This window comes from Oppia nitens, unplaced genomic scaffold, assembly GCF_028296485.1.
Source record: "Oppia nitens isolate AA-2021 unplaced genomic scaffold, nextdenovo-longstitch-racon4-pilon3 scaffold4_pilon_pilon_pilon, whole genome shotgun sequence".
Classification (NCBI taxonomy): Eukaryota; Metazoa; Arthropoda; class Arachnida; order Sarcoptiformes; family Oppiidae; genus Oppia; species Oppia nitens.
Window position 1 is genome coordinate 5,754,535 of NW_026533232.1, and position 15,676 is coordinate 5,770,210.

Below are 15,676 nucleotides of genomic sequence, written 5' to 3' on the forward strand. Positions count from 1 at the left end.
GGTGAGTAAAATCTCAGTATTATTATTATACACAATAAAGTTGTTTTCAAATTTCAATTAACTGCTGTTAAAATCATTTATTTAAATATATTTAACTATTAAAGTTATTAACAATTACCGGTAATATTTTTGCATTAGTAGTATTCATAGATTATTTTAAGCAAAAATGTAAATAAAATATTTTATAATTATAGTTTAGGTCAAAAATTTTTTTTTCTAACTATTATTATAAAAGAAAAAATTACATTAATTTTGTTGACAATATTTTAAATTAAAATTATGTATTAGACTATCAATTGACAGATTTACTATAGAAAAGATTTAAAGATTAAATAATATATTAAAAATATTTTTCATTAAATAAATTTTTAAATAATTTGTTTATAATTATTAATTTATATAAATATCATATATTAAATTAATTAATGAACAATAAGTTAATACGTGTATAAAAGATAACATAGTTTTTTGAAAAACTTTAAAGTAATGAAACAAACAATAGATGTCATCAATGATTGTATTTATAATAACAAAACTCAAGTCATCAATGATGTGATCAATTGATGGTTAGTTGTGGTCACACATTGTGTTGATATACATATGTATTGTGATTGACATCAATACTAATGATTGTCTATAATTACAAACATTATTATAATAACTAATCAATTGATGGTTTGATTACTAATATCAATACAATTGACATAACATTTGGACGTAAATGATGTTAAAAGTAATGAATGCGTTGAACAACAAGTGATGTCTTCATATAATTAACGAAGAAATGCATCAAATTTTGATGATTTTATTGATTGTCTTCACTGTTGAATAGTTTAAATGTCTGCCAATATGTTTGGTCTAATAGTTTCGGGAAGACTGGTATCAGACCATTGATGTCATGACTATTTGCATTTGTCTCATGTCTTGCATTTGATTGATAGGTTCAGACAGACTTTGTGGCCGTCGATGTCAACAAATTTTTGATTACCATTCAAAATGCTGATGATATTAATCATGTCGTTGTATTCATGACGGGTTTGCAACCATTTCCCGAAGGAATGGCCGGTTCGGGTAAGTTTGCGGCCAATTATTGATGTGTATTTGTTGTCACAAATGTTAATCCATTAATATATTGAAACTATAGTATACTTCAGTTTTCCCGATCCGTCGTCACCGCCGACGTGGATATACTTAGGATTCATATCAAACGAGAAGCCGTCGGCGATCTTTAAGATAACAAAACTGAAACAAACGAGTCTTGCAAACGGTTTGTCATTTGATGGCATTTTGACATTTGGTTTCTGAATTGATTGACTGTTTGTTTAATAGTCGGGTCTACTGTTGGTCATGGCTTTGGTTTTCAGCAGCCAATTGAAGCGCATTTCGCACAAATCGGGATTTCAATGGAACCAATTGTGACGATTTCGCAGATGATGGCGGATCCCAACGCTAATGTTTCGCAACAAAATAATTTCGATGAGTTTGCCATAAAAACAGCTGAAAATCTCTTTAATTATTGCACTTCTTTTTCCAATACATTAACAAATTTCATAAATTCTCCGTTTACTGGACAACAGTTTGTCCCAATACATACAATACAGCAATGGTATGAAAATTTTACGCGAAGACTCAAAATAGATCCCAAATTTTGGAAAAATTGAATAAATTTATTTGTTATTTAATATATCAATAATGTTTTATTTTTAAATAAATAATTTTTAAATTTTATGCTATTATGGATTACAATATAAATACATTTAAAGTTGATTTACGATATTTCAGAGCACTTTGAATATGTTTTTTAAGTATAACATTCACTTAAAAGTAATTTAAGTAAAAATTCAATTACTTTAACATTAACTGAGTTTCCCAACAGTCGATACTTCTGTTTCATTGTTAAATTGATTGGAAAATCTATAAAATCATTTACAAATCATTACAAAAAATATACATAAAATTTAATTCATAAGATTACTATATTTGAAATTTTGATTAACTATCGATAATTAACTGCTATTAATTAATTGCAATTAACTAATTATCGGTAATTAACTAACTATTGAAATTGTAATATTACACAATTACCGGTAAGTTTATTTAAAAAGTTAAACGTATTTTTATATTTAGCAGTAAAAGTTATTTATATTTAAGTTATAGACAATTAAAAAAAAATATTTTATAGATTATATAATTTTAATAAAAAATTAATTGAAAACTAACCGAATTCTGATGGAAATGACATTAAATTTGCCACTTCTTTGGGCGTAAAAAATCGAAGATTAAGTGATCTTAATATCAATAACTTTTGGCTATCAGTTTGACATTCATTGATCTGTTGACAAATGTGTTGCAAATCATAATCAGTAGTCTTTAGTACAGAACCGGTGCCTTCAATGTAATGGGAATAACCTTTAGTGAAACAATTTGTGTTAAATGAATCACTTTTTACAATATCTAAAATCATAAAATACTTGATTAGTATTTTATCGGATAAATAATAATTTTCTATTTCTTTGTCATCCAATTGTTGCAAATAATTGTCAATCGGTTTCATTGATATTTCATACGGAAAGCACAAGTTTTTACTACAAAATGTACACAATTTGTTTGAATCAATTGACGGGAATGTTGTCATCAATTGATTGTTAATTGTTTTGAAATTAAAGTCTTTGTTATGTTTGGCAATTAAATAGTATCTTAATCTTGAATTCGGAATATTTAACTGATTCGGTGATAACAAGTACTCTTGATATCGATAGTCACAAGAAGTCAGAGTTTGTATCAAAAGTTGTCTGGCATTTGATGTCTCAAATCCTTTGACATTCTCAACCAAAACATATTTTGGATAATTTCTTAATCTTAATGATCAACAAATTAAGACAATTATAACAATTCAATTGACCTTAAGTTAAATGACATACTTATGAAAAATATTCATCAGATGTACAAATGAATCGCTTCTGTTGTCGTCGACATCACGTCTCAAACCTAATCTGTTTAGAAATTAGTCATCAAATGATAATAAATATATTGCTATTGAATGGTAAAGACCTGCTGAATGGTTGACACGGAGGACTCATTGTCAACAAATCAATGTCCCATTCATTCATTTGCCGGTCATTTATCGATAATATGTTTCTCGACAATTGTTGACAGTTATCATCTTTGCAATGATTGTGGTTATAGACAGAGTTGGCAGTTGTGTTGATGTCGATGGCTATCACTTCGTAACAATCAAGTGGTAGATCTGTTGAACAGAAAAACAATTAATTAATTAAATGATTGCATGATTTAACTAATTGAGTGATACTTTTGATGGCGTAATGTATTCCTCCGATTCCTGAGTATAGTTCAAGAACTTTGAGTTTGGTTTTGAAGATAATTTCACAGTTGATATCATGACTGTCTTGAGTCATATTGTCCTCAAATTGTCTTAAATTGTTTTCAATTGTCTTCACACATGTCAATCATCCAAACAACCAATTAATTGATATGCAATCACCACAAGAGGTCACTACTGGATGTATTGAGTGACCAAATAGTAAGCATTTGGTTTGTCATTTGAAACGAAGTGCAGTCCATGTCTTTGAATGTCTTTGAGACCAAACATTGAAACAGTGGTAGACTTGTGTTCATATAATTAATGACAAAATCTTTTTCATACAACACTTCAATATATCATTCATTCATAATATCAATCAATTGATTAAATGAGAAAAAGTTAGAAAAGTTTAATCAAATCAAACCATAAATCTTAATATAGAATATTCTGTTCTGTTTTGCATCAATTCATTCAATACTAAAACCAATACTAAATCTAACACCGATTAATACAACGACTTATTAAATCATATCTTATTTGATTCAGACATCGCTTTTATATTTTACTATTTTTGCTTTTATTTTAGTTATATATTTTCAAATGTGTACTTATATTATTCATTTATATACATTATATACTTGATATATCTATTTAGCTAACTCATTATTATTTTTAAATATAAATTGTATACAGATAAATATACCGGCATTTTCTATAAAATATTTTTTATTTTATGATTTTAGTAGACATTTTAGATAAACAATAATTTTTAATAATTGCATAGCTAAATATATTTATTTATAATTTTTTAATATTTAGGTATAATTTTAAAATATTTTAGCATTTAATAGTCAATATTAGCAAAAACTTAGTAATATATAAAATTTATATAGAATTATCTGAAAAATATCTATTAAAATTTAAAACTTAAATACAATTTTTAACTAAAATATTATAATTAATAATCAATTCAATATACAATTATATACTTAATACAATATATAACTATTAATTACTTGAAAATATTTTAATAATGCTAGATTTTAATTAATTAATTAATACAATATTACATATGTACAACATTATAAACTTGAAATTATTGTACAAATTATTCTTTAAGATATTGAATAAATATAATAATACATAATATTGTAACCATTGGATACAAAATTAAAGATATGATACATTGCTCTCTAAGGGTGTTATTATTTGTATAAATATTATACATTAGTCTTATAATAACAAACGCTATTTCTCTGAAGTAATCTCTAATTCAGATGAGTTTTTTATCAGAAAATTTGACATTATTTTCAAACACTTTTACTTTAAGTGGTAATGATTTTAGCATTTAGTTCATATTTTTTTAGTTCATTTAATGAATATATTTTAATTGTAATTATTTGTATAGGTATTTATACTAATTTATTTTCAATGAATATCATAGCTTCACCTGTTTTCAAGTGTTTTATTATTTTGATTATATATTTAGATAGAAAATGATGACTAAGAAAGTGCCCAAAACTTGTGCAAAGAGTACACATGTGATGGAGAGATGTGTCCATCTCTATGGAGACCACATCTCTTTGTCCAACGTCTCTATAATGTGTGTAATGCCTAACAATATAATGCATTGTAACTGTAGTGCATATTACATGTGTCGTATAAATGCTATATTTCATTTATTTCTATAAATATATCATACAATAATAATATTTCAATAATCCAATATATCATATAATATTTGCACTTATATTTGAAATAAAATATTATTTAAATAAAATTTTTATAAACAAATCAGTCAATAGTCTTTTAGTTTACATATTAATATTAAAGTATTATATTATATAATACAGAATATTATGCATTATATAATATACAGTACATGAAATAGATTTATATAATATATATGGTATTAATAATATGTATCTGATTTATTTAATTTAAAACACTTTATTTATTTATTAAAAAACATACGCTACAATAATTCTACTATAATGACATAATATATTATAATATATTTATTATATAAATATTATTAATATTTTTTATTTATTATTTATTATAAATAATTAAAGTTAATTATTATTAAAATCATACTTTAATAACTAACAGTCTCTTATTTTAAATGTGTTTTCAGAAAAAAATCATTATAGCATTTAATAAATGAAAATAACTAAATTATTTATTAAATAAATTATTTTTAATATTAATAGTATATGAATGTTATCAATAATAATTAGTATTTTTATGAATTGATTATTGATTTCAATCAATTGATAAATTAAATTTAACGATTATATTTTACTAATATTAAAATATGAATAAATCATTATTTATAATCTTTTAAAGAAAATATATTTTTTCTTTATATTATTTATTACTTTTTTAATAATTATTAAGTCTTAAATACAGTATATTTACTTTTAATAGAATTTATTTGTTATAATTTTTACTTATTTTAAACTAAGATTAGTTGGTCATCAGTTTATTTGTTTTTTATCTAACAAAAAATACACATTTTTATTAAAATGATCAAAAATATACGAATGACTATAACTTAGTATAATTAAGTTAAATATTATATTTTGTTTTTAATATATAATATAACAAATGTTAATAAATTATATTTATATAGGAATTTTTGTGTAAAGACAAAAATGAATTTATGCATTTAAATTCAAAAAATATTCAAATATTGTATTATTATAAGTATAGTTAATCAATGAGTAAACAATTATTTTTAGTAAAGATTAATAGGTTACACAACTATTTACAGTAGATTTAGTGTTTAGATAGTTTTGAGGCAATGTAGAGATGGTGTGATCAGTGATGGACTGATGCCAGTACTCGTGCAATAAGTGTTGGCCAAAGTGGTGCTGACTGTCGACGGTATGACACTGTCTAAAATGATTATACTTATTGTTTGATGTAATCATCAAATGTATTATCAGTTTATCTTTTTTATGATGAATAGGTAGACAAATTAAGTACAAAAATATATTATTATACATTTATTTAATTATTAATAAATTAAAAAAAGTATCAATAAAATGAGTAAAAATAGTACTAAACTTTAAGTAATATCACATTTGTATAATTTATTTTTAAAAATCTTTTAAATATTAATTTATAAATTCTGCAGATTACTACTTAAAAATATAATTTACAATTTATTATTTGTATATTTTTATGTCATAATTTGTCAAAATATAAAATAATTAGTAACGATTATTTTTTCTCATTTTAGGACAAGTCCTTTAAATTCTATATTTTTAGATATTATAAGCAATTTATAATAAATATAAAAGTATTAATGACATTTAGTATTTTATTTAAAATAATTCTTTATATTAATCAAATATCAATTATAATAAATGTTCACAATTATCAAATATAATATTTTATTTAGTCATTAAAATCCGAAGTTTAAAACATTTTATGTACTAAACTCTTAGTAGAGTAGATATACCTTTTTAACCTCTGGTTAATACAATATATTTATAATTTTTAAATTTATTATATATATATATAATTTTATTTACGGTATATAAATATATTTTTAGGATTATTAATTATTAAGAATTAAATTATATTAAAGTATAGTATACATATAGTTTAATACATATCTAAAATTTTATACATATTTATTATAATATCATATTAAAAATCTGATTTATGTTTTGAAAATTAATATTTGATTGAACTGACTATCATTGAAATATTTATCGGACTACGGATATGAGTGCCAGAGCTGAGGTAGGGATCACGCGATGACGATATGGCACGTATGGCACAACTTGTTCTCTCTCTCTCTCTCTCTCTCTCTCTCTCTCTCTCTCTCTCTCTCTTCTAAGATTTGTTTGGTAGTGTTGGATGTATGCCTTTCGTGTCAATTTATAACCATAACATTCAGAGTTAAGGCGGTTTAGAGGCGGACCACTCCTGCCTTTGCAAACGTTAAGCTCAAACAGCTATGACTTACAATCTGATGATAAGTTAGTGTATATACTGTGTTATTGTGAAGCTATCGCTTCAAAAAGTTAGACACAATAAAAACAAGCCGTCCATTGCATCACTACCTCCCGACCCCATTATTTATGTCTTGATTTCCCCATTTTTCTCACTTTTTCATCAATAGTTCACAAAAGTGCAGACCATTCGGTATATGTATGTATACTATCGTGAGTTGTGTTTGAGTCGATTGAAACACACACACACACACACACACACACACACACACACACACACACATACATACATACACATACACAAACACATACACACAAACACATACATATATACATACATACACACAAAGTGACCAAATGATTGATTGTTGAGATTAGGTACCAGTTTTATGATACTTTATTATCCTTTCTTTTGTAATTTCTGAGAATTTCGGATTTCATAACAAAAATCTTAATATAATCTTAATTTACTTTTTATTAATGGCTTTCCTACTCACTCATTGCTCAAACCATGTGTTAATCTTTACTACCGTTTCATATGTAATGTTGTATCTAAAGACTAAACATGTGAAGTGAAAATGCAATTTTCGACATAAATATAAGCTTTCATTTCATTAATGAACAGCCATTTCATAAATTTTGTACTAAATCTAAATAAGAAAATAAAATCACTATAATGTGCAGTACTATTACAAGTTTATTACACATAATTTTTAAATTGTATTTAGTATTTAATAAATTGATTATCAATTTATATAAATAATATAACTTTAAATATCATATTACAATACTATAATACTGTTATAAACAACAATAATTATATTAAAGTAATTCTATAATTCATTAAAAAAATATTTGAATGTAAAGTTAGTTGAAAATAATCTTTCAAACAATGTCTAAATAAAAAACATGTTTGAATGTTTAAACAATATTTTAGTTATTTAATATAATTAAAAATATCTATATTAAAAACAATAAATTAATTTTTTATATTGAATATTGAAATTTGATACAATTATAATATATTATTTTTATTTAGTTATAACTATGATTTGACAAATTCCATCGTATTCTCCAAAATTTCTTTATTTTCCATACTTCCTGGGAATTCCCAGGGAATCTATTTCATTGTATTACCACCAGGGGTTTAAGGAAATAAATGCCTGCCCTGGCAATGCCCAAATAAATGCCATAAATGCCATAAATGCCTGGCATTTTGGGCATCTATTTTATTTGCCTGCCAATTTAAATTTCTAAAAAGCAACTGTATTTATAAAAATAATGTAATTTAGTGTTTTAGCGTGTTTATTAAATTTACAATTAATATACTTATTTCCAATGATATTACATTTTAATTAAAAGTATACAAAACTAAAATACAAACAAATATATTATAAATTAATTAATAATATAAAATTAAAATAATAGGTGTCTTTACCTGTAAATAGATGCCCAGGGCATGACAGAGGCAGGACAGGTATTAGCTAAATTGGCATCTATTGTTTATGCCAGCCATTTTTAAAACCCTTATTACCACCTATTGAAATCTAAACAACAAATTTTATTATAAAATTTGAATAACAAATATTGTATTAAACTATTTTGAGTGTTATTATTAAATATGATAATATCACTAAATTAATTGAATTGAAACGAGATTTTATGCAAAAAAATATATTTTCATTTCTAACAAATTAGTTATAGAAAATTGGAGAGATTTTATTAGGGAACTTTCCTTCCTTGGAAATTTGCCCGAACTCTAGTTATAATCTGTGAAAATCGATTTTATTTTATATAAAAAAATATTATAAATATAATATCTAAAAATTAAATTATTAATGTAAAATATTTCAGATAATATTCAAATTCTGATTTTTATTTCAGTCTTAATATAAGTATTTGTATATTTTGGGGTAATTTATATAATAATCTAATAAGAAAATATATAATACAGTTATGCCTCACATCTATAATATAAAATTTATTGTTTTTTGTGTGACAATCAAATCATATATAAATCAGAGTTAAGCAAAGTTTTGAGTTTTAATGTGGAGTGAAATGGAATAAAATCTCGAAAAATCTGTGGGAAAGTTGTGTACATTTTTATTTCATTTTAAACGACAATTTTTCAAAATCCATGGAATGGGTTAAGAAAAAAATTCGCCAAATTCCCGAAAATTCCCAGGAAAGTGAAAAAATAGTTCCAATAAATTCCTTAAATTTTACTAATTTTTATTAAATAATTCTATTTAAATATGTCATAAAAACACCAAAATACGTAATTAAACATTAGTCAAAATTTTAATTTTTATAAATTTGAAAAAAATCGAGGCATTCGGCGCTGAAATTTGTTGTGTGTCTTACTGTAGATCTTCTAGTTTTTTAGCGACAATTTTTCCGATTTGGTTAAAATGTCTGAGGAGTAAAATTTCAAAATTTCATCTTAAGGAGTATTTTAGCCATATCCCCCTTTATCCCCCTTTATCCCCCTTTATCCCCCTTTATCCCCCTTTATCCCCCTTTATTCCCATTTGCTTAACTCTGATATAAATATATAGAATGCAATATCTAACTTATGAGCTGATTGACCATCTTAGCCATCAATTATTATTGTTGTGTAGATCTGATATAAATCACGAAAAGTTTGCGTGTTTTTTAGTGTTCAGACATTTATGTTATACGACATCCAATACGTAATAACAGTGGGAGAGAAAGGAAGAGAGAGAGAGAGAGAGAGAGAGAGAGAGAGAGAGAGAGAGAGAGAGAGAGAGAGGACATCTAAGGCGGACTAACCCTACAATTGTAATGCAATGCAATACAGTTCATCTCAGCTATCATTTAATAAAAGTAATGGTTTAGAGTCTGTCACTATCTATTGAACATTATATGATAGCAACTGCTAAGTTCATCACTTATATTATATTTAGTCCAATTTTTGTCATCAATTATGCCATATGTCTAACTCTTTTATTATAAAATTAATTTTTACTTTATGTATAGTTTTACACAAATAAATTTATCAAGGTTAAAATATTATATTGAAAATAGTTTATATTATTAATTTCATACATATTACCAATTTATAATATTAAATGTTCTTATTAATTTAATTTTAGCTAAATTTAGCATATTATATAAGCAAAATGTTTTTCATTAAATAAATAGTTTATTTAATCAAAATTTGTGTTGTAATATGAGTTTCTATTATAATAACAAAATAACAATAATAAAAGTGTGACATAAAACTGATTAAAATCAATGTTTTACTGCTTCTTATTTTCATTTTATGTAATGTATTATTGAAATAAAAAGCAATAGAAAATAATAGAAAATGAGAGATAAGTTATCGATATAATGTATATAATATACTATATTTTGTACAAATCATGCAAAAGTTATTTTGCACTAAAAAAGCAACAAAAAAAGAAAAATTATATTTATATATATATATATGTATATAATGTTTGTTATAAATATATTGTATATTAGAGGAGAGGGAGAGTGTAAATATCGATTGGTCAGTATATCCATGTAATAGTGATGACTAGTATTCCAATCTATGTTTAGCATAGATTAAAAGTAATGGAAATATGGAAAAAGTATAGCAAAAAATAGTGAACTCAAAGAGTATTATTATTATTATTATTATTATTATTATTATTATTATTATTATTATTATTATTATTATTATTATTATTATTATTATTATTATTATTATTATTATTATTATTATTAGGCTAGGCAGTGGCTAGTAGAGAAAATCTCATTACTATTATATTTATATGATGTTAACAGTGGTGTTGTTGTAGTAAACTAGTGGTGCACTGTTAAAGTTGGGCACAGTTAGTGTATGGGCACAGTTAGCGTGAAGATGCATCATATTTCTCATATTTCTTTTCAAACAATTTCCGCACGAATTGATGATTACTTTATTTTTATCGAAATAATAAATACTTGTCTTCACTTTCTTTACAATACATTAGAATTTATATAATATAAAAATCTCGATTTATGTGTAAATATTTTCAATGCAAATATGGATATAAATAGTTAATATAAATACAAAATATGACAAAACAATCGATATGTTATTTGTTAATTTTTGATGATCTCAATAAAAATAATTCTAAATAATATACATTAGTCGAAAAAATAGAGAAATATTTTTTATATATATTTGCTTATATATTAATTATATATTTTTTATATACCGTATATATATTATATATACATTGTTATAGACAACTGCCCCCCTGTCTATGCGCAATGAGATAGGCCTACGTTAGTCAGTACTAACTATACTGTAGTTTTGACTTTAGAAATGTATGAAATTGTAAGCACTGGTCATCCAAATAGGTTTTGCAGCAAATATTGAAAGACGTGAAACTCAAACTCTGTGTTGACTCCGACTCTGACTGACTTAATGTAAAAGTATTATAACTAATGTATACTTCAATGCAATACATCTATATATACCCAACACTTGATATCAATTTTCCAAAAGCCTTAGCTTTTTATATATGTTATGTTATGTGCATTCAGTCACCAAATTTTTACCCCCATTTGTATTGATCGGCAAAACTTGCCTTTTATGTTATGATCCAAAAAATGTTTGAGACGTTTTGGATTCAATACATTTTTGGCATTAGCTGTGAACATGAGCTCACAAACTGACCGATCCTTAAATTATCTATATATTTCAGGCTATACTCTAATACTATGCACTATACACTATATCTGTAATTTAACTTAACTTTCAATATTATATTTATATTGTATAGTATTATATTATACTGGTATATCTTATATGTTAACTAATACTGATTATGCACAACATTTATATTATGACATAAAATATACTATTTACAGTGTATTATATATACTGTATAATACTTTAATCTTTATAATCAAATGGCAATATTAATATTCAATAATTGAATTCAAATAACAATTTTTAATAAAACTTTATTAATAAATATCATAAATTCTATACATAAAATAAATCCTTAAATAGTAATACAATTATATTAGCATATTAAATATTTCAAGATTAATTTTATACAATTTTCAAAATTTAAAATAAGCAAAATAAATTTTATTGATTTGTAGTCAAATGACTCAATAATGTTTGGTTGTGGTCGGTTGGCTTTACTAACCAAACACCTGTTACCCCATCACAGAGCAGATGCTGACCATCACTATCAATGCACCACTAATTAAACTAATTATTTTTAAGAACAATATAATTGTTTACCAATTAATGTGATAGAAGACTAAGTCCAAGAAAACAATCAATGCTAGAAAGATATAGACAAACAGGGACTCAATATATTTGATATTTGCTTCAATACATCAGTGAAAGAGTGAGTGAGAGAGAGAGAGAGAGAGAGAGAGAGAGAGAGAGAGAGAGAGAGAGAGAGAGAGAGAGATTAACACTCATGAGAATATATCGATTGTCAAAAAACTCAAATAGAAATTTTTGTTTCATTCACTTAAAGTATTTTTAGTCCTCATATCTCACATACAAATAAAAAATTAATTCTGAAACATAAATGGTTTTACTATATATCAAATCAAATATAAATAGTATATATTGTAACAAAAATCAGATATTTTCCGCATCAAAATAAAATATTTATTTTATAAAACTTAATTAGAAAAAATAATACAAAAATGGTAATATAAAAAATTGCAAATATATTTGTGCTGATCATTAAATAATATATTTAAAAACTAACATGATTTTTCATTAATTTATTGCAATATATTAAATTTCAATTTTTTTTAATTAATTTGGTATTTAAATTATTTAAGTTTTGTATAATTGGTTCAAATGGCTATCATATTATAATTATTATAATATGATTATAATTATCCAGATTTAATTTAATTTATTTGAATGTCAGAGCACATAATAATAAAATTTTGTTGATTAACTTTAATTCAAATCAATGGTTAATCGTAACACATGTCTTAAGCGATCAAATATCTATTTTTACACTTTATATAACTAATTGTTATATTTTAATGAAACGATGTTTTATATAATTGTTAATTTCTATAACAAAATATATGTATTAAATAAATATATTTATTTTTGTATTATTATTTTATAATATTATTAGTTTTATATAAAAATGTTAAAAAATTATTTATTCATAATTTGTTTACCCATAAGTATTAAATAAATAAATAAAATATTTTTTGTAATTTAAAGTAATTTATATCTATTTTAATAAAATTACACAATATTACCACAAAATATGACAATTTTTATGTTAAATAAAGCGTTTAATAGCTTTTAAAACTATTTGTTGCTATTTTAAAGCTTTTAAACGGTTTATCTTTTATAATAACATGTGTATAATGTGTTATTTATTAGATAACTATACAGTAGTGTATGTAACTTACAATATAATACCCGTATTGAGACTTTCTTACAATACAAACATGACATGAGCTGAAAGTAATAGAGTGTTAACACTTGATCTCAACTATAAAACCCATAACAGCTTTATTTGAGTTAAAATTTGATAAAATAAACTCAAAAGTATTTTTTATTTGAAGCAAATCTATTATATAATGTGTGATGTGTTTGTAAAGGCATTCAAGTGGAACTATATGTGATGTCTACTGTATAATAAAAGTTGTGTTGACATTAAATAGACGTTTAAAGGAAAGTACGATATACTGTATGTATATAAGTTATATATATGTATATATTATTTGTATATGTAATGAAACAGTTAACACAAAGCGTGTCTCATAAAATACAGTTATATTATTGAGTGCTAAAATAACATTTCAACAATGATTTGTTATGATATTGTGAGAAAATACATACATATAAAAACTATAAAAGCTTTAAAGTGGAAAACACTTAATATATTGGATAAAGAGCTCATTGTTGCTAACATTGAATTCATGATTACATTATATATCACTTTTGAAACTAACTTTTTGAAGGATTGGCTTCTAATGGTCTATTGGTTCAACTAATTTATGTCACATACAAGTGATTAATCGTTTTTAAACTATCTTTCCTTTTAGACACTACTGTCACTAGTATTTTATATTTTGTGGTTTTGTCATAGATTTTCCTCTATTTCACTGAAATGCAAATGTTATGTGAATTGAGATAAACGCATAAAACTAGTTTGAAGTTATATTGTAAAGCATATCATTATTGTTGTTCCTATTTGTTATTCATTGAGTTAAATCATATCTTTTATAACTGATCTTGTTAAATATAATTAATAGACTATTTTTAAATAAAACTTTAACATATATTATATAATCGAGATTAATGGTATTAATATAATACAAATTTTATAAGCTATATTTTATAGTAGTATTTATAATTTAATTTCACACTTAAATCTAATAATACATTAATAAATTACAAACAATACATAAAAATTGAAATACTAAAAATTAAGAAATAAATAAAAACAAATAAAATGATGGTATAAAAGAGTCAATTGTAATGTTTGATAGGAATTGCATTAATTATGGTATTTGTATGTCCCGTATGTAATGATGATGTATAGCCTTAACAGTGCGAGAATGTGCCGACACTTAGCTAATAGTTTATTGAACTGTAAGATCGGGTCTATGATAGGCCCTATGATAGGCGCTTGTGTTGCATAAAAGGCATAAACGATTATTTGTCATTTCCGAGCATATTGTCTATGGATTGTATGGATATCTGTTCACAACTTTTTTCATTTATTATAACGAGGGCTTCACTTGGATTATCACTTTTATATAATGTCATCGCATCACACATATCACACATATTGACTACCAAATGATATTTAGCTCCCTTTCTCAGTTGAAGTGTGTTTGACCGCTATATTCAATATTTTTGATTATCTCTGTATTGGATTCAATAATCTTAATGTTCACTCAATTCTCTAACTCAGCACATATATAAACAGTATATAATTTAGCATTTATTTTAGCCAAAATAAATTGTTTTGTAATCTTTATATTCACTTTATAAATAAATATATATTATTAATAATATATACCATAAATATGTTATAAACATAAATATTATTAATAACTAATTATTATAGATGTTATAATTGTAATTTCTAAAATATTATATGTACAATTGATTAAACCAAAAATAATAATTTTATCTTTAAACAAAATTGTTATATTATTATTATAATAACAATTGCTAATATATTTTTCAGTATATTTATTTAACTAATGTTCATAAAACAATTTTCAATTAATTTTAAAATTTTTAGCATTTGGTATTAAATGTCATAAGTAGCTTAATTATGTAATTACAAAAATAACATCATTCTACAAACAATTAATATTTTGATGCATTTTTTATTTATATTTACAAAAAAATAACTTTTTAAAATTG

General features: G+C 23.7%; 2 protein-coding genes across 2 annotated transcripts; one reads left to right on the plus strand and one right to left on the minus strand.

Annotated features, from left to right (window-relative positions):
- Nucleotides 1-555: 555 nt before the first annotated feature.
- On the plus strand, nt 556-1,661 carry LOC128959852 (protein OPI10 homolog). The gene is made up of 4 exons (XM_054305871.1): nt 556-879; nt 942-1,071; nt 1,145-1,267; nt 1,330-1,661. The coding sequence occupies exons 1-4, from the start codon at nt 838-840 to the stop codon at nt 1,659-1,661; spliced, it is 627 nt and encodes a 208-aa protein (XP_054161846.1). The 5' UTR covers nt 556-837.
- Nucleotides 1,662-1,819: 158 nt separating this feature from the next.
- Nucleotides 1,820-3,501, minus strand: LOC128960541 (tRNA (cytosine(38)-C(5))-methyltransferase-like; the record flags this gene model as incomplete). Its single annotated transcript, XM_054306652.1, has 5 exons — nt 3,311-3,501; nt 3,052-3,247; nt 2,922-2,993; nt 2,221-2,858; nt 1,820-1,914 (listed from the first exon to the last, which is right to left on the minus strand). Coding segments are annotated over exons 1-5 (1,107 nt in total), but the record flags the coding sequence as incomplete, so codon positions are not given.
- Nucleotides 3,502-15,676: the final 12,175 nt, after the last annotated feature.

Coding starts and splice junctions, on each gene's coding strand:
- LOC128959852 (XM_054305871.1), top strand. CDS start 838: ATGTCTGCCAATATGTTTGGTCTAATAGTTTCGGGAAGACTG. Junction 880..941: donor TAATAGTTTCGGGAAGACTG/GTATCAGACCAT, acceptor TTTGATTGATAG/GTTCAGACAGACTTTGTGGC. Junction 1,268..1,329: donor ACAAACGAGTCTTGCAAACG/GTTTGTCATTTG, acceptor TTTGTTTAATAG/TCGGGTCTACTGTTGGTCAT.